General features: G+C 37.2%; 1 protein-coding gene across 16 annotated transcripts in view; it reads left to right on the forward strand.

The window, feature by feature from the left end:
* LOC127847484 (sorbin and SH3 domain-containing protein 1-like) overlaps positions 1 to 20258 on the forward strand; it is a 379963-nt gene that overhangs the window by 224789 nt on the left and 134916 nt on the right. For 13 of the 16 annotated variants that reach the window (XM_052379427.1, XM_052379439.1, XM_052379429.1 and 10 more), the window contains 3 exons: positions 5640 to 5690; positions 8674 to 8745; positions 11922 to 12404. In XM_052379427.1, coding sequence (XP_052235387.1) covers positions 5640 to 5690; positions 8674 to 8745; positions 11922 to 12404 — 606 coding nt within the window. The remainder of the gene's footprint in view (positions 1 to 5639; positions 5691 to 8673; positions 8746 to 11921; positions 12405 to 20258) is intronic. The other 3 variants (XM_052379428.1, XM_052379440.1, XM_052379441.1) reach the window with 3 other exon arrangements.

The raw sequence follows: 20258 nt of genomic DNA on the forward strand, positions 1-20258 counted from the left end.
AATAGATCTTGAGCTTGCTAAGTGGTCAATAGATCTTGGGCTTGCTAAGTGGTGGATAGAACTCGGGCTTGCTAAGTGGTCAATAGATCTCAGGCTCGCTATGTGGTCAATATATCTCAGGCTTGCTAAGTGGTCTATAGATCTTTGGCTTGCTAAGTGGTCAATAGATCTGGGGCTTGCTAGATGGTCAATAGATCTTGGACTGGCTAAGTGGTTGATAGATCTTGGGCTTGCTTAGTGGTTGATAGATTTTGGGCTTGCTAAGTGGTGGATAGATCTTGGGATTGCAAAGTGGTCAATAGATCTTGGGCTTGCTAAGTGGTCAATAGATATTGGGCTTGCTAAGTGGTGGATAGATCTCAGGCTTACTAAGTGGTCAATATATCTCAGGTTTGCTAAATGATGGATAGATCTCAGGCTTGCTAACTGGTTAATAGAATTTGGGCTTGCTTAGTGGTCAATAGATCTTGGGCTTTCTAAGTCGTCAATAGATCTCGGGCTTGCAAAGTGGTCAATAGATCTTGGGCTTGCTAATTGTTCAATAGTTATTTGGCTTGCTAATTGGTTGATATATCTTTAACTTGCTAAGTGGTCAATAGATCTTGGGCTTGCTGAGTGGTCAATAGATCTTGGGCTTGCTAGGTGGTCAATAGATCTTGGGCTGGCTAAGTGGTCAATAAATATCGGGCTTGCTTAGTGGTTGATTGATCCTTTGCTTGCTAAGTAGTCAATAGATCTTGGGCTTCTTAAGTGGTCAATAGATCTTGGGCTTGCTGGGTGGTAAATAGATCTTTGGCTGGCTTAGTGGTCAATATAGGTTTGGCTTGGTAAGTGGTCAATAAATCTTTGGCTTGCAAAGTGGTCAATAGACCTTGGGCTTGCTAAGTGGTCAATAGAAATTGGGCTTGCTAAGTAGTTGATAGATCTTGGGCTTGCTAAGTGGTCAATAGATCATGGGCTTGCTAGTTGGTCAATAGATCTTTGGCTGGCTAAGTGGCCAATAGATCTTGGGCTGGCTAAATGGTAGATAGATCTTGGGCTGGCTAAGTGGTTGGTAGATCTTGGGCTTGCTAAGTGGTTGATAGATCTCGGTATTGCTAAGTGGTGGATAGATCTTGGTCTTGCTAAAAGGTTAATAGATCTTGGGCTTGCTAAGTGGTGGATAGATCTCAGGCTTGCTAAGTGGTCAATAGATCTCAGGCTTGCTAAGCGGTCAATAGATCTTTGGCTTACTAAGTGGTCAATTGATCTTGAGCTTGCTTAGTGGTCGATAGATCTTGGGCTTGCTAAGTGGTCAATAGATATTTGGCTTGCTTAGTGGTCAATGGATCTTGGGCTTGCCAAGTGGTGGATAGTTCTCAGGCTTGCTAAGTGGTCAATAGATCTTGGGCTTGCTAAGTGGTCAATAGATCTCAGGCTTTCTAAGTCATCAATAGATCTCGGGCTTTCTAAGTGGTCTTTAGATCTTGGGCTTACTAAGTGGACAATAGATCTTGGGCTTGCTAAATGGTGGATAGATCTCGGGCTTGCTATGTGGTGGATATATCTTGGGCTTGTTAAGTGGTGGATAGATCTTGGGCTTGCTAAGTGGTCTGGAGATTTTAAGATATCAAGTTGTTAGTATTTGTATGTTATTTTAAACCTCACTTAATGTATTTGCTTGTATTCTAATTACTACTACAGATTTGCAGTGATAAACTCATATCTGGCATTATTATTTGAACTAAGTTCAGCTTGCAGTTGTCATATTTTTCTACATATTTGTCTTTATAAGATTGTTTTAAGGTATAAAATGATTATTTCAAATACCGTGTGTGTATAATTTAAAGCATGAGCTTATCTGTGACAGATTTGATATTAACACCATGTTAGACAGACCACTGTGCCCATTTACTGATTTGTAAAAAAGATCAATATGCCCATCAATATAACAATAAATTGCTGCTTTCAGATCTCACTTACAAATGATCAGATAGCTATTAATGACTTCTAAATCACACAAGATTAAACACTAGACAAGTTGTAATTCCATCTTGTTGATGGCTATTTTTCCCATCAGGTGTCTCTATATGCTGTATGATGGGGATTTTCTCCATTTTGGATTCTTTCACGTTGTTTTGACAATCTTAAAAGCATTACTTAAAATCAAAGTTTACTGCTGGTGTAATAAGAACAAGTAATGATCTTAGTTTGGTTGAATTTCTGTTAAATATCACTGTTTGTAAATCGTGAGTGTCCACAATGTGTTTCTGACATCTTTGGGTCATATGACCAAGTTTATATTGGTACATCCTAGAAATCAATATGATGCACAGACATTTCTTTCATGTTTGATGTTTTCATTTGGTTTCAAACATTAATTATGAATCTGATTTTGTATAATGTTTGTTTTCTAGGCCTATCAGTGTATAATAAATGTTCATTTCTGGAAACATTTACTGTGGATATTTACTATTAATAAATGTGTGTTTTAAAATTCTTAAACTTGATATCTACCAAAAGTAATCTTGTATAGCGGGCAACCATGTATGATGTGCACCGCCTTTTTTCATGCCAAATGGGGACTAATATTTCAAGCAAAGAAAACTAGATAATCACACCGAAAATGACCGACATTTAACTTTGTGCCAATCAAATAATCCGGGCATAGAAAAGCTTATTTTTATGCCGCCAGTAGGGTGGCATATAGCAGTTGAACTGTCCGTCAGTCTGTCTGTCAGTCTGTAAGTCTGTCAGTTTGTCAGTTTGTCAGTCTGTGCGTCCGTCCGAAAACTTTAACATGGGCCATAACTTTTGCAATATTGAAGATAGCAAGTTGTTATTTGGGATGCATGTGTATCTCATGAAGCTGCACATTTTGAGTGGTGAAAGGTCAATGTCAAGGTCATCCTTCAAGGTCAAAAGTAAAAAAAATACAATCCAAGGCAAGTAATAAGCTTTAAAAGGGAGATCATTTCTAAACCTGGCAAATGATATATTGAAAATTTATTTCAAAGCAGCGCAATAGGGGGCATTGTGTTTCTGACAAACACATCTCTTGTTCTATTCAACAGAGTTAGCGTTATGCCTTGCAAAGTTTTTTTCGTCAGGAAATTGTATTATTTTCTGGTGGCAAATAAACAGTCCGCCCATATTTTGTGTAAATCCTTTGTAATGATTTAAAAAATGCCAAAATAATACGTCATGTACATCATTTCATTCTTTCTTGGGGAAAGCCTGGGCATTACATTTGAATGCTGCATGAAAACTTTGAAGTGCAGGGGAGACAACTATCTTTAAGACTTTTTACTTTTGGTTAAAAAAACATGCTTTTTTAAGTGGAAACTTTTTCATCTAAATAAAAAATGGGCATTTTTTGTTTAAATATTCAAGTTTGCAGCCAAAACAGTGTTGGATCAATGTATATTGCACTCATATTTAACCAGGTTTTCCAAAGGAAAAACTGGTTATTAGATTGGCGAATGCGGGCGGGCTGGCTGGCGGGCGGGCGGAATAAGCTTGTCCACTCTTTAATTCAAATAGTTTTCATCCGATCTTTACGAACCTTGGTCAGAAGTTGTATCTAGACAATATCTAGGTCAAGTTTGAATATGGACCATGCCGGGTCAAAAACTAGGTCATGGGGTCGAATAACAGATTGATTTTGAAACAAGGGGGGAAATTGTGATGAACAATCAGTAGCAATGCACATTTTGAATTGCAGTTGTCTCCCTTTATCAGACTTTTTTTATATTGAAAACCTGGTTTTGTGACAATTTTTTCTCTTGTTTTAAATTAGAAACATGGAGATTAAAAACTCTGCACTGTAAATGGTAACCTACGGTATTAAAAAATCCAACCATTTCAAGGACGTCAGAGACATTTTAGCTATTTACTATTTATGACTATAGCTGTCCTACTTGAGATCATGGTTGCTGTTTATAATCCCTCAAGAACTGCTGAATGAGCGGTTTAAGATAATTGACATAGTATGTGAAATTTCTATTGGTAAACTGGACTAAGAGCACCAATAAAACGCGTGACTATGTCAACTGACAAAAAATCCAACAAAAAAACAACCAAGTAACTATGGCAATGAGCAATGCTATTTATACAATCGTTTTATCATGAACTATGTTCCATTCAGAATGTGTATATTGTTTGCTGATTGTTAACAATTCCTCCTTACCATGACTGTGTGTTTGTTTGTTCCGTATTAGATTGTGACACTGGTATGTGTTCTACAAGCATAATTACCTTCTTCAGCACTCTCCCTCTCTCTCACACATGCAAGGGCTATTGTCTGTGGTCTCAACTAGCTATCCTTTGTAGAGTGAAGGTCATCTCCGCATTTTAGTATTTTAGATGTACTATTTTAAAGGTACATTTTGACCCATTCAGCGAAAATGGTAGGCGGGTTACATTCTTGATTAAATCTAAAAATAACTATATTTTGGGTTTTCCCAGCATCACAGCGTTTGAAATATCACCTGGCAGTTTCGTGTCTGGTTCCTGTCCCAAACCTCTTGATAAATTTGAAAGAGGACGGGAACCAAGCTGCCTTTACCGTTATCAATGATAATCAGCGAGGTATGCCGATTGAGACAATTTAGCTAACTCAATCAGACTGGCTCGGTCCTGTTCATATGTCGCCATTGTGAAGAATTGTTTCATGGTATGATAACTTAAAAAACAATAACACTCTGCTTTTAAACACTTCAGATGTGGGTTGAGGGATAAACAAGTCAAACTTTATGAGCAAAGACAAACACCTTATCAATCTGTTGTGTCCTTAGTCATGAGACTGCAAAGATTAGATTATTAATTACATGATTTGAATTTCTGTTTACCATGTAAGGCTTCAATTTCACCCAGACTGAATATGAACTTAAGATTGCTAGTTATAATCGTTTCAACAGCAGCTTGATATAACACTAGGAAACTGACACATAGATGCATATGACCATTTCAAGCCACTACATATACCCTTTCCCAATGTGAACAGTATTGAGGCAAACCATTTGTTGTGGACATCTTTAGTAGATTTTACTAGTTTATCTAGAACCAACAATAGTTGCTGCAACTTTAATTCAGCTGTTGCCTATTACAACTCCCTATCCATGTATCACCTAATCTTGACTTCTTGACCTAGACCTGAAATTGGCTATCCAACTCCATCAAAAGGGGGGGGGGCAAACACAGTGTTTGTCAAAAACACAGATTCTTGCTTTCATGTTGGTCAGTAAGATGTTCATTAAAACAATTGCTGATTATATTTAGTAAATAGAAGATGACTGCTGCTTCAAAATGTGAAGTTAAATATTTTTGAAACGTGTTTAAGTTAAATTATGCCTGAAGAGTTAATTTTAACAGTATTTGCTCAGACAATTTTTGTGATAAACCACTTAAAAGAAATTGATTTCTCTTCCAATTGCTTGTGTATCAAAGGATGATTACTTACTGCAATCATGGGCTTTTATGTAGTGCTAAGATATAAATCCATGAAGGTTATTATGGACAGGTGTCTACTGGTCAGTTGTTATCCATGTACATGTGAACTTTACTGTGGATATCATGTTGAGGCTATGGAAAAGAATTAAGTCTGTTGCTATGGGTAGTGTTGCTATGCCATGTTGTCAACTGTTCAGTGTTGTTTTCAGTGACAGTTCAAGGAATAACAGCCATGATGGATTGCTTGTTTAAGACTGCAGGTGCTTATGCATGTCCGCCTTGTTGCCCAGCTGTAGCATGCAGTCTGATTTAAGAGGCCCGCCTTGTTGCCCAGTTGTAGCATGCAGTCTGATTTAAGAGGCCCGCCTTGTTGCCCAGCTGAAGCATGCAGTCTGATTTAAGAACCCCGCCTTGTTGCCCAGCTGTAGCATGCAGTCTGATTTAAGAGGCCCGCCTTGTTGCCCAGCTGTAGCATGCAGTCTGATTTAAGAGGCCCGCCTTGTTGCCCAGCTGAAGCATGCAGTCTGATTTAAGAGGCCCGCCTTGTTGCCCAGTTGTAGCATGCAGTCTGATTTAAGAGGCCCGCCTTGTTGCCCAGCTGAAGCATGCAGTCTGATATAAGAGGCCCACCTTGTTGCCCAGCTGAAGCATGCAGTCTGATTTAAGAGGCCCGCCTTGTTGCCCAGCTGTAGCATGCAGTCTGATTTAAGAGGCCCGCCTTGTTGCCCAGCTGTAGCATGCAGTCTGATTTAAGAGGCCCGCCTTGTTGCTGAGCTGTAGCATGCAGTCTGATTTAAGAGGCCCGCCTTGTTGCCCAGCTGTAGCATGCAGTCTGATTTAATTAAGAGACTTTAAACATGCCCTCCATCTCAACTATGGCTTTATTTATAATTTCACATTTCTGCATGAAACATTCATTTGTTTGCCTCAGTTCAGATTGTTACGTTTGTTCTTGTAATATGTTTGCCCTATTTAATAAATCATATTAATTTTATATCTGATTCTTTTCTTCTGTGACTTTAAGAATGATTCCCAACAATGATTGGTCATTCAGTTTTTGCTACTGATCCTGGTTACTTTTATTCTGAGTTCTCCATAATTTCCGCTGTCTTTTAATTATTTTAATAAATGATTGAATGTTGAACATTAAATGTTATCTATTTATTTAAGCTGTGCATGTTGTACAGAACCATCCCTCTCAGTTGTATATGAGAAAAGTAACTCCTGCCTACATTACAATATACTGAAGATTTGAATTGTTTATGTTTTCAAACTTTATTCAACTTTTATAGGTACACACATTCAATATATGTAAATGTAAATGCAGAATTCTAGCAATTTGGTTTTTAGCTCGACTATTTTATATGAAATGTATATAATGGAGCTATCCTACTCATCCCGGCGTCGGCGTTTGTGTTAGTGTTAGTGTGCAAATGTTAAAGTTTTCGTACTACCCAAAATATTTTCTTTGTCCCTTGACATATTGCTTTCATATTTGCATACTTGTTTACCAACATGACCCCAACCTATAAACAAGAGCAGGCAACTCTATCAAGCATTTTGTCATAATTATGGCCCCTTTTCCACTTGGAATATGCAGCAAATGTTAAAGTTTTCGTACTACCCCATTTATTTTCATTGTCCCTTGACATATTGCTTTTATATTTTGCATACTTGTTTACCAACATGACCCCAACCTATAAACAAGAGCAGACAACTCTATCAAACATTTTGTCATAATTATTGCCCCTTTTATACTTAGAATATGCATAATATTGATAAATCTATGTTAAAGTTTGCGTACTACCCCAAATATTTCCTATATCCTTTGACATATTGCTTTTATATGTTGCATACTTGTTTACCAACATGACCCCAACCTATAAACAAGAGCAGACCACTGTATCAAGCATTTTAACATAATTATGGCCCCTTTTACACTTAGATAATTGAACATTTTGCTTATATTGCCATAACTTCTTTATTTATAATCACATTTTATTATTACTTTGACAAAACAACACTTACCTGAATACCACAATGGATTCCACCCAAACAATACCCCACGCCCCTACCAGAATTCCCTCCCCCCCCCCCAACCTCACCCCAACCTTTTTAAACATCAACTTATAAATTACCACACCCCACATTATACCCCCCTCTCACCCCCCTACCCCACCCACCCCCTCCCCCCCCCAATTTTTCTTTTTAAACATCATCTAATAAATTACCACAGCCCACATTATACCCCCCTCTCACCCCCACCCCCCCCCTCCCCCCTCCCCCCCACCCCCCCCCCCCCAAAAAAAAACAACAAAAAAACTTTTCTTTTTTTTAAACATCATCTTATAAATTACCACCCCCACAGTATACCCCCCTCTCACCCCCTACCCCCCCCCACCCCCCCCCCCAAATATTTTTTTTAAACAAAATCTAATAAATTACCACACCCCACATTATACCCCCCTCTCACCCCCCCCCCCACCCCCCTACACCCCCCCCCCTCTCCTAACCTAAAAAAAAATATTATTTTTTTCCTTTTTTTGTTTTTGAAACATCGTTTAATAAATTAGAGAATATTAACAATTTCCCCATGATGGCTTACGTTATACTGTCAAACACTCGAATAGTCGAGCGCGCTGTCCTTTGACAGCTCTTGTTATATAAAGCAGTTCATTTGGAAATTGCTACTTATTAGGAATTCATTTTCCAGGTTAGGTTATGTATAAGTTTTTAGGAATTGAAATTCAACATGTTTCATCTTTAAAATAAGCCCCTTCCTTTAAAATGTTGCAAATGGATCAAAATTACATAATCAATCCTTGCTGAATTCTGTATTGCTATTCTTTATATAGAATATATACATATATATGCATCTATGTAAAGAGATTGTTTTTATTAATAAATAACAAAGATGAATGTTATTTATCTTAATTTGTCGAATTTGGCTTACATGTTGTTCTTTTATTTCAACTTTTGTTTTACGGAGATAATCTTTCATTTTTTAACAGTTTGGCAATCAAATATAGAAAGTAAAATGAGTTCAACTTTAATAGTAGTATATTGAAATAAAATGCTTGTCAGAGACTTTTTCCTATGTATTATGTTTAATATTATACAAAAAAATCTGTAATAACAAGTTGAAATTTTAAAAATCCTACAAAAAGAATGTTTGTATTAATACCATGTTGATGTTCTCATGTATGTTTTAACTATTTAAAAGCTGTTTGTTCTCTTGTATAGCTGTGAATAACTACAAGCCTACCTACCAGTTCCCAGATGATGAAGACAAGTCGGACACTAGATCAGTGGACGGTATGACCTACATATGTAACTTACACCACCCACCCTTGTGCCTGTACACTGTCTTGTGCTGCATGTCTAACCCTGCATCTTTCATACAATTACCTAAAAACTAGCAAAACTCTTAAATCAATAATAAAAATGAGCTTTCAGTCTTAACTCTTTTTACCAGGAATTGAATGTCCCAAATATCTTCAAATTTCCAAGAAAATTATTATCTTAAAAGTATATATGTGTACTCTTCTTGAACAGTCAATGTGGCTTGTTCACCCTACATATTTGTTGGATGATCATCATTATTTATGTTAATGAACATAGTTGTGTTGTTTTTTTTCGGTCCGACAAAATTTTCTCCGGACCGGCACATTTTCTGAAATGCCTGTCCAGATGACCAGCAGATTTTTTTCAATTTCGCCAAGCCTGCAAGAATGCTTTTGCCTAGGATCATGAAACTTCATAGGTACATTGATAATGACTGGCAGATGACCCCTATTGATTTTCAGGTCACTAGGTCAAAGGTCAAGGTCACAGTGACTTGAAATAGTAAATTATTTCCAGATGATAACTCAAGAATGCTTACACCTAGGATCATGAAACATCATAGGTGCATTGATCATGACTGGCAAATGACCTCTATTGATTTTCAGGTCACTAGGTCAAAGGTCAAGGTCACAGTGACTCAAAACAGTAAAATGGTTTCCGGATGATAACTCAAGAATGCTTACGCCTAGGATCATGAAACTTCAAAGGTACATTGATCATGACTGCCAGATGACCCCTAGTGATTTTCAGGTCACTAGGTCAAAGGTCAAGGTCACAGTGACTTGAAATAGTAAAATGGTTTTGGATGATAACTCAATAATGCTTACGCCTAGGATCATGAAACTTCATAGGTACGTTGATCATTACTGGCAAATGACCCCTATTGATTTTCAGGTCACTAGGTCAAAGGTCAAGGTCACAGTGACACGAAACAGTAAAATGGTTTCTGGATGATAACTCGAGAATGCTTACGCCTAGGATCATGAAACTTCACAGGTACATTGATCATGACTGGCAGATGACCTCTATTGATTTTAGGTCACTAGGTCAAAGGTCAAGGTCACAGTGACTCGAAACAGTAAAATGGTTTCCTGATGATAACTCAATAATGTTGATGCCTAGGATCATGAAAGGTAATAGGAACATTGATCATGACTGGCAGATGACTCCTATTGATTTTCAGATCACTAGGTCAATGGTCAAGGTCTCAGTGACTCAAAATAGTAAAATGGTTTCCGGATGATAACTCAAGAATGCTTACGCCTAGGATCATGAAAAAACATGGTACATTGATCATGACTGGCAGATGACCGCTATTGATTTTCAGGTCACTAGGTCAAAGGTCAAGGTCACAGTGACCCGAAACAGTAAAATGGTTTCCGGATGATAACTCAAGAATGTTTATGCCTAGGATCATAAAACTTCATATGTACATTGATCATGACTGGCAGATGACTCCTATTCATTTTCAGGTCACTAGGTCAAAGGTCAAGGTAACAGTGACTTGAAACAGTAAAATGGTTTCCTGATGATAACTCAATAATTGGGCCTAGTTTTTTTTTGTTTCCATTATTATATGCCATTGTTATTTTTTATGCCCTCCTTCGAAGAAGAGGGGGTATATTGCTTTGCTCATGTCGGTCGGTCGGTCCGTCCACCAGGTGGTTGTCAGACGATAACTCAAGAACGCTTGGGCCTAGGATCATGAAACTTCATAGGTACATTGATCATGACTTGCAGATGACCCCTATTGATTTTGAGGTCACTAGGTCAAAGGTCAAGGTCACGGTGACCAAAAATAGTAAAATGGTTTTTGAATGATAACTCAAGAACGCATACGCATAGGATCATGAAACTTCATGGGTAGATTGATCATGACTTGCAGATGACCCCTATTGATTTTGAGGTCACTAGGTCAAAGGTCAAGGTCACGGTGACCCGAAATAGTAAAATGGTTTCCGGATGATAACTAAAGAACGCATATGCCTAGGATCATGAAACTTCATGGGTAGATTGATCATGACTCGCAGATGACCCCTATTGATTTTGAGGTCACTAGGTCAAAGGTCAAGGTCACGGTGACCCGAAATAGTAAAATGGTTTTCGGATGATAACTCAATAACGCATACGCCGAGGATCATGAAACTTCATAGGTAGATTGATCATGACTTGCAGATGACCCCTATTGATTTTGAGGTCACAAGGTAAAAGGTCAAGGTCACGGTGACCCGAAATAGTAAAATGATTTTCGGATGATAACTCAAGAACGCTTTTGCCTAGGATCATGACACTTCTTAGGTACATTGATCGTGACTTGCAGATGACCCCTATTGATTTTCAGGTCACTAGGTCAAAGGTCAAGGTCACAGTGACAAAAATCGTATTCACACAATGGCTGCCACCACAACGGACAGCCCATATGGGGGGCATGCATGTTTTACAAACAGCCCTTGTTAAATCAGATTTCTTTTTTAAGAAGTTGCCTTTCAAAGCCCTGTTAATGGCAACGTTCCTTTAAGTTGTTGGTAGTCGTTTTGATTTTGGATGAAACAAATATTTTATTAAAGATTTTAATTGACAATGTATTTGATAAGAGTTTGCAGTTTGCTCCCATGTAGCTGTGTGAACATAACAAATTTTATTATTTAATATTCTCCTTGTAAAACTATATAAAATTCAATTTATTTTATTTCTTGTTAGATGTGTCAGAATGTGTCTTACAAGGTTTTGTGTTTTGTATACCAACTTATGTTAGTCATATAAAATCTCCTCAGTTAACTGAATTCTGTGGTAAATTGACTGCTGCATGGGTTTGGAGTATTGATATGATTTGCAAAAATGTGCTTTTCATTCCTTGTGTCAATGACCTCATTAAAAAAATGTTTATATAATTATAATAGTAGCAAAGATCAGAAGCTATCTGATTAAAATAACTGTTAATTGATTAAAATGCTTGTTGGTATTGGGAGTCCATGTTGATTACCACCAATTGCACATTTCCCTGTTTGCATTCATGTATCTTGTTTGGATGCATGTTAACCTCACCCTCTGATAAATTTGAAGCACAAACAGTTTATTTGACCATTAAGGCACCATATGGTGATTCTTTCTTGCATGTAATGCATGACTGCATGTTGTGTCCGCAGTGACATCTGAACACTCGCGCGTCTGTTCGACCTCGAGGTCGGAGCCTCAGTGGCACTCTGAGGATGACGGGGACAGCACGTTCATCAGCAGGGTAGAGGAGGCGAGAACATTCTTTCAGATTGCATCACCTGATAGCATGGCCATGTCTGGGGGATCGCCTGCCTCGCCTCTGCCACCCAAGTCTCAGTCAGAGTACACATACACGTCATCCACTCTCCCCAACAGCTTCACCACCTCGCCTCATAATGGAAGCGTGGATAAATCATTGCTTTTGAGCACAAATCCAAAATCGCCCAGTGCAATTGCTAACAGCTCAAAACTCTCCACGTCTCAATCAGAAAAGTATGAGAAAGCCAAGTCCACGTTGACTAACGTCTCTGAATCAGTACGAAGGGATGCAAAATTTTCCAGTGGAAGGCAAACTAAAACTTTTGATGACATTGAATTTCGGGCAGTACCTGCAAAAGCAGTAGAAACAGAAGGTATCAGTGTGCAGTTCAGCACTGTTTTAGATGTAATAGAATTTATCCAGTGTTTACTCCTAAACCCACACCCAACTGTGCTAGCTTTTGTTCTGCTACCTCACTGTTTAAAGGATTATTACTAACCACCTCTTACCTGCTTAACAGTTTGCTACTCACATCCTTTGGAAGTTTCATGTTTAGCTTACTATATTTGGCTGTGTTGTTCAAATTGATATTTACATAAAATCATGTTTATTTAAAAACTATTTTATGTATTTACATCCAAATATCCTTCAAGTTCTGTCTGACAGTGGTACCTAAACATGACATGTAAGTCCATTATTATTATTTCCAGTTTTTTGTGTTAAGCGAAATTTTCTCACAGTATAGTTTGTAAAAAGGTATCTAAAAATGGCCTGCCTATGGATTGTGTGTTCAGATATGTTTTTCGATTTTTATTGTTATGCACAAAATATAGTCCAAATGTTATGGGGGGTTTTATGGATGAAGTGAGTACATATAGGCTTATGCTGCATTTACACCATGTTCCCGGCGACCACGGCAGTCCAGTTTGTCCGAAACGTATCGCGCCGTGTGGCTTTTGCAATTTTTGACCTTAAATCAAAGGTTTGGTAGGTTTTGCTAAGTTTCCTCACGGTTTATCAAGGTATCCGTGACGTGCCGTCGAAGCGAAAACGTGGCCCTTCGACGGTGCGCTAAGTTTTCATTCACGGTCTGCCACGGATGTATAAATGTTGCTTCAAGGTACGATGCGTTCTGTTAAGTTCCCGCACGTTGTTTGCGTTTGTTATGCAGGTCTGATACGTTGTACACGTTTGCCATTCATTTGTCACGTTCTGTCAAGGTACCGTGCAGATCAAACGTGGACATCCGAGAGGTTTCGGGCACGATTGTGCTCCCGGTATAAAAGAAAACTCTCAAGCAACAGTATTTATTATAACAAAATAATTCCAGTGACATGTATGTGAACGACGAGGATGATTTTATGTTTGCCTGCTTATTTGCAGCATTAATAAAATCTTTGCGTTTTAAAGAGCTGAAAGAAGCAAAAAAGTCTGGGAAAAGACGAAAAAGGAGGCCAAGGTCCCTGTGGGTTCGTCCATGGCTATCGGAAGCTAGAAGGCAGCAGCAGGGACACTTTGATGCATTTCTTACCAGGGAACTCCGCAACGAAGATATCAACACCTTTCAGAATTATCTGAGGATGCCCCCAGAACTATTCGACGAGATCCTTGAACGGATATCTCAAGTCATCTCAAGACAAGATACGAAGTATTGCTCCTCCCTTACACCTGGATTGAAACTGGCACTGACTCTGAGGCATTTGGTGGAAGGCAAGTACTTTCAGGTTGTTCCTCCACTTGAACGTCGTTTGCAGCTCGGGGGGTAGCCTTTGTTCGGCGCTTTCTTGGTGGCATGTTTGCTCATCGAGTGTTCAGACTGAAATGAAAGTTTCCTGAGAAGCACGGCTTTTATATACTCAGCTTCAGACCGCACGAATCGTGTCAGACCGTACAACAACTCAACTGGCCGTAACGCATCTGCCTGCAAAACGCAACACACCCTAACGGGTCGGATTAAACACGTAGCAAAACGGCTATCAATTATCCTAGCTTGCCGTAGTTATCTTGACAAAGCGTAACAAAACGTAACACAACGTGATAGAAACTTAACATGTCGGGGAATGAAAAGGATTCCCGTCAGAGTACGGACACTTTTCAGGTTCTGTTACGGCCTGCTACGTACTGTCAAGTTGTGTTGCGTTTAACAAGTTCTATCACGTTTCTCATTTCCGCCGTGACTGCCGTGGCAAATTTTTTGACAGTTTAAAATTTTGGCACGGCAACCCCGTTGTGTCACGTTTGGCTATTCCGTTCCCCTACGTTGCCTCACGTTCATCCCGTTTCCTCCATGGTGGCCCAAAACGTGATTGCCGTGGTCGCTGGGAACTTGGTGTAAACGCAGCATTACTGTACTATTTCTTGCATTTTCTGTATCGCTATTGCTGTATGACATATTCTTGAGTTCAGTATTGCTCATGATTTTTTTTTTTATTATGTTATCAATAGTGAAATTGTGTATTATAGTATGATTAAGTGGTATGAATATACACATGTTTTAAAGGCGCACTTCTAGCATGTAATTGCATTTATAGGATAACAGGATTTCAATTTTCAGACAACATAACCATTTTTTGGTGATTGCACATAGTTGTATTTTATATTGACTGGTTGTTATAACACAATTGTCAACATAATTGCTATACCTTGTGCAAATCGAACCAAAACAGACTTGTTGGTGATATTTGAAACAAGAAATATCTTTAAAAAAGATATACGGCGTAAATAGTTTAATGAATGAGATCAAGTATAGCGAATGTCTTTTTCTGTGCAGTTCTTAGCTGCATCACACGCAGTACGGGATGTTACGGGGAGTTTTCGCGGCTTATTTTACATTATAACATATTGCTGGTCATAAACCTATAGATACAAAACAGAAAACCAAAAGAAGAATGGAAGTGAAATTTAAACATATGAGTCAACCGGCCACACGAGAAGTATCCGTATTTATAGGCGCGTTCTTCGAACAAACCTGTTTTAGTGGTTTGTCGGGCATTGCTATTTGATTCGATTATTAACAGTATCAATTATCATCGTGCTAATGCTTAAAGTGATATTATGGGCATTTTGCACTGTTGAATTGAGCTGAAAAGAATTAACAGGTCAAAATAGTTAGTTAAAATGTGGTTACTGATTAATTATCTGCAACTCACCTTGCTACCAGTTGTTTATAAAAATATATTTTATATTCGATATTCTTACGTGACCCACCCAGTCCTGTAAGCTGAAATGATCCGTAAAACAATTTCGTGTCTTTGTGTCGTATGAACAAATCTGCACTAAAACTAAATTTAGGTTCAACTCGTAAACTTATGATCAGTTGTCAAACGAAAGTACGGTTGATATTCAAATGCATTATTTTTCTCTTTCTGGTATATTGTTTTAGTATGATGATGCTGCATTAATTAATATAAGTGTATATGAAGTAGAAACATAAAAAATAATCAACGGTTGCAATAGACACCTATAAACTGTTACATGCTCATAATATCACTTTAGTACATTAGGCAATATGGACGAATAATTATTGTTAAATTTATCAACAATAATATTTATCATTGTATTGTTGAAAACACATTAAGAATCTATTATTTACATACCATAATTATATTGCTGAATATCTTCATTTAACATATTTCTGGTCTAAAGAAAATTCCAGGTCACCTAGTTCACGGATAGCGTCTTTATTATATAACGATTATTTTACTGGCCGCCAACTCCGGTGATGACCTGTATATAAACTCTGAATGTCCGCGAATTGACCCGATATACCTCGCGGGTTGAAATGCAATGCTTTAAAGTGAGGCCTCGCTTCCATTGCTCTTTATACTTTTACATGTTAACATGTTGACAGGAATAAGGAAGTAAGTACTAAATATGAGAACATAGCCTTTTAAGTATAAATGCTCTTGCGCTGGTAATACTCTGAAAATAAAAGGTGTACGCACAAACTGTATTGATGTCGAGAATTGAGTGTAAAACTGTTCTATCTATTAAGCCTTTTCATTCGAGATAAAATTGTTTCATACAGTAAAACAGTGTTACAAAGACGCGGATATGTTTCCAATGTTCTGGTGGTATACTCAAATCAGCCAATGGAATAAATGAAGTGTATTCATTCGTACCTAGCTGCGGGAAATTTTATTGGAATTTTATTGGACACTTACAAAGGTCAGGCTAAGGTGAAAAGCTGGCGTATGCAGCTTACGCCGAAAAATAATTTATATCACCATATAATTCTACGCTCTAGTTGCTGAACAGTGCACACAAATTGTTGAAATTCAGACACTTCAAATGTGTTGTGTTTTATTAAAACTTTGAAAAGCAAATATTGAAAATTGAAAATTTAGCTGTATCAATGCTATGCAATAGAGTGCCTTCAACACTTTGATTCCGAAATCTAGCTTTATCAGTGATAGTGCATTAAATTGGAATTTTAACAGCTAGATATAGACCTGTGAAATACAAGTTCACAGAGTGTAATTTGTAACATGATTCATAACAGTATCAGTTTTCAAAATCTTGCATCAGTGTCTATTCTAGAAAACCAAAAGTAGAGGGGAAATTCCCCCTTGACTTACAAATTAGGGGATTTTTTTCAGAAAAAGGGGGAAGGGGGGCATTTATCAAATACCAATTTTTAAACATCTTTGTTTTAATGTTTAATCGTTTTACCTTAAATATTATTACATACTGTCAGGTCAGTGAAATACTGTTAAATTAAACAGCACTTTCCATAGTAATGAACTCTCTTGACTAAAAAAGTAAAATATGTTACCACATGATATTTCTGTATCCTTTTAAATAATAAAAAATAGACATTTACTGATATGCATGCCTTTCATGATATGCAGAGCTCAGCGCTACAAAGTTTTGTTACAACAATTGATACGCTCTCACCGAGCGGATGACGTGACATGCAGCATGATTTTCACCTGCTTTATATCGATACAAAGAAATCTATTAAATACATGGGAAGTGTATTTGAACCTATAATTTGTTAACGTCGCGTTAACATTAAAATTCGGAAGCGTGTTTTGGATAATAAATTTAATAACGCTCCTTCAAGAATAATGAAGACGTTTACAGTTATGTGTAATTAATTCAACGATAATTTGTTAAAACGCGTCAAGTGTCGAATACATGTTTTAAAAATATAATGCATGAAATGCAAAATTATCACAATTATTACACCGGGTTTTAATCATCAGTTTTCTAAGTTACTGGACACAATATCATCGTGAAGTGCTTACCATATTGTGCATTAATTGAGTTAGGTATAACAAAGCCCACACAATTTTTCACAAATACACACACTTATGGCAATCATGTCATGCGTTGTCTGCATGATTTTACTGCAGGTATTGACTGCCTACAAGTTCTGTCGCTCTTTCAAAGAGTGTGCTCTCATTTTCCAATATCGATTTTTCAAAACAACAACCCATTGCATTTGATATTGCTTTGATCTTGATATTGAACGTTCAAATTTTGTCGCACACATGCTTAAAATATACGCAATCTTCAGAAAAATAGCGTGAATCGTGCAATCACATGGTCTAGAATGGACACTGTTGCATATAGAGCTTGATATTTATGGAATTTTAATTATGGTAGATAAAGTACATGTCTAAAATGTAATAACATTGTTTCAAGTGCTTTCATCATATTTTTATGCCCCTGGTAGGGTGGCATATGGCACTTGAACTGTCAGTCAGTCCGTCAGTCTGTGTGTCCGTCTGAAAACTTAAATGTTGCCCATAACTTTTGCACTATTGAAGATAGCAACTTGATATTTGGCATGCATGTGTATCCCATGGAGCTGCACATTTTGAGTGGTGAAAGATCAAGGTCATCCTTCAAAGTCAAATATATGGCTTCAAAGCGGCACAGTAAGGGGCATTGTGTTTCTGACAAACACATCTTTTCTTAAAAATCATTTAACTTCTAAAACATCATATGGCAAATAACTGCATTATACTGTGACTACACAATTAGTTCTCAATCATGGTAGGTTGTTGTGAGGGTAAGTCATTCAAAGTCAATAAGAGGTCACTCAAAAATATATCATGAGGCAGCCATGGGCCAGTTTTAAACACGCTCTTTAATTCCCTTTCTCTACTGTGTCTTTCATTGTCTTGCTTTCATGTTGTATCAATTCACGCTTGTGTAGTGCAACAAACAATAACCTGACTTACCCAGCATCAAATTATACAGTTCTATGTCATTGTGTGTGCCGCCCTTGACAATGATCTCTAATATGCAAGTCACTGACATAATGCAAGCTGTCAATCAAATTCATCTCTTTAATTGTCTCATCCAATCAGAACAGGCAGCTGGAAACATAGAGGTGATGAATTGTAGTAGCGCTGTAGATGCTTAAACAAATAGTTTTTGTCCCCTACTGGTTTCACCGGAGGGGACTTATGGTTTGCGCTCTGTATGTCTGTCTGTCTGTCTGTCTGTCTGTCTGTCAGTCAGTCAGTCAGTCACACTTTTCTGGATCCTGCGATAACTTTAAAAGTTCTTTATATTTTTTCATTAAACTTGAAACATGGATAGATGGCAATATGGACATTATGCACGTCATTTTATTTTGTTCCTACGTCAAAAATTCTGGTTGCTATGGCAACAAATAGACTAGAAATACTGCTGAAAATGGTGGTTTTCTGGATCCTGCGATAACTTTAAAAGTTCTTAATATTTTTTCATGAAACTTGAAACATGGATAGATGGCAATTTGGACATTATGCACGTCATTTCATTTTGTTCCTACGTCATAAATTCTGGTTGCTATGGCAACAACGAAAAAAAAATCTGACAATGGTGGAATTTCTGTCAATGGCACGGAGCCGGTAGGGGACTATATTGTTTGGCAATAGTCTCGTTTATTCAGAGAAAGGGTTTGCCACAGTTTGTAAAAACCCACTACACATTTTTAACCACAAAATCTCACCTTTGTACAAGCTTCTGAATCAGCAATCAAATATTTAAGTCCACGTTTTCCACAATGTTGATGTGATATTACATGGAGTATATTTTGTGCATGCTTTTGAATGATGAAGAATTAACAGATATACATTAAAACTGTTTATTTGTAGCTAGAACTTGTTCACATTATATGAACAATACAATTTACCAATTCGTTTCAGATTCCAAATTTAATTATGCACAATAGGTATATTTCAGGTAAGTTTTTATGCCCCCGGTAGGGTGGCATATAGCAGTTTAACTGTCAGTCCGTTTGTCTGTCTGTCTGTATGTCCGTCAGAAAACTTTAACATTAGCCATAACTTTTGCAATATTGAAGATAGCAACTTTGTTTTTGGCATGCATGTGTATCTCATGAAGCTGCACATTTTGAGTGTAGAAAGGTCAAGGTCATCCTTCAAGGTCAAAAGTAAAAAAATACAATCCAGGGGAAATAATAAGCTTTAAAAGGGAGATAATTTCTAAACCTGCAAAATGATATATTGAAATTTTATTTTAAAGCGGCGCAACAGGTGGCATTTTGTTTCTGAAAAACATCTCTTGTTAAAATACATTTAATACATAATAATAGCTTCTTACCATGTCAGTGTTATTTTCATGTGCCTATCAACTGTAATAATTAACATTTACACTAACAAATCTTTGAACATTTTCAAGTTTATTTTTTGGACTGGTCCAAACTCTTTAATGAAAATCTGCGGTTAATTTTCACGTCTTATAATAAGATTAATACAGTAGTTTTGTAAATATAACAAATATGACATATAATTTAAGAGTATAATTGCTTCGGAGGGTGGGCAGATTTGTATGAAAAGCCAGGTTCAGTGAGGAGCTAAGGAGAGAGTAGAATTGAACGTATAGATGTAAAGATACAAGTACTAGTAATTGAGAGAGTTGGTGGAAGTTTGAGAGAGAATGGATTTTACCTAGATTGTGAAGACAGTTAACAAATAAACATTATTGGTGTATATATTTATTCTGGTAGTGTGTAAATAAAATGTAGAGTGTATATACTGTGTTGTGAAGTTATGAACTTTACCCCCCCCCCCCCCCCCAAAATTGTAACAGTATCATAATGCCTTATTTACATTGGAGTCCATTTATTACTAAATATAACAATAAAATAATATCTGAAAACACTTTAATAAAGGGTGTCAGTATTTATAAATTTAATATTTTACTGTACCTTCAAATAAAAATGGTTAAGTTGTGTCTGTTTGTTATTATGTTGTTTTGGATAATG

The sequence above is a fragment of the Dreissena polymorpha genome, chromosome 10, assembly GCF_020536995.1.
Source record: "Dreissena polymorpha isolate Duluth1 chromosome 10, UMN_Dpol_1.0, whole genome shotgun sequence".
Classification (NCBI taxonomy): Eukaryota; Metazoa; Mollusca; class Bivalvia; order Myida; family Dreissenidae; genus Dreissena; species Dreissena polymorpha.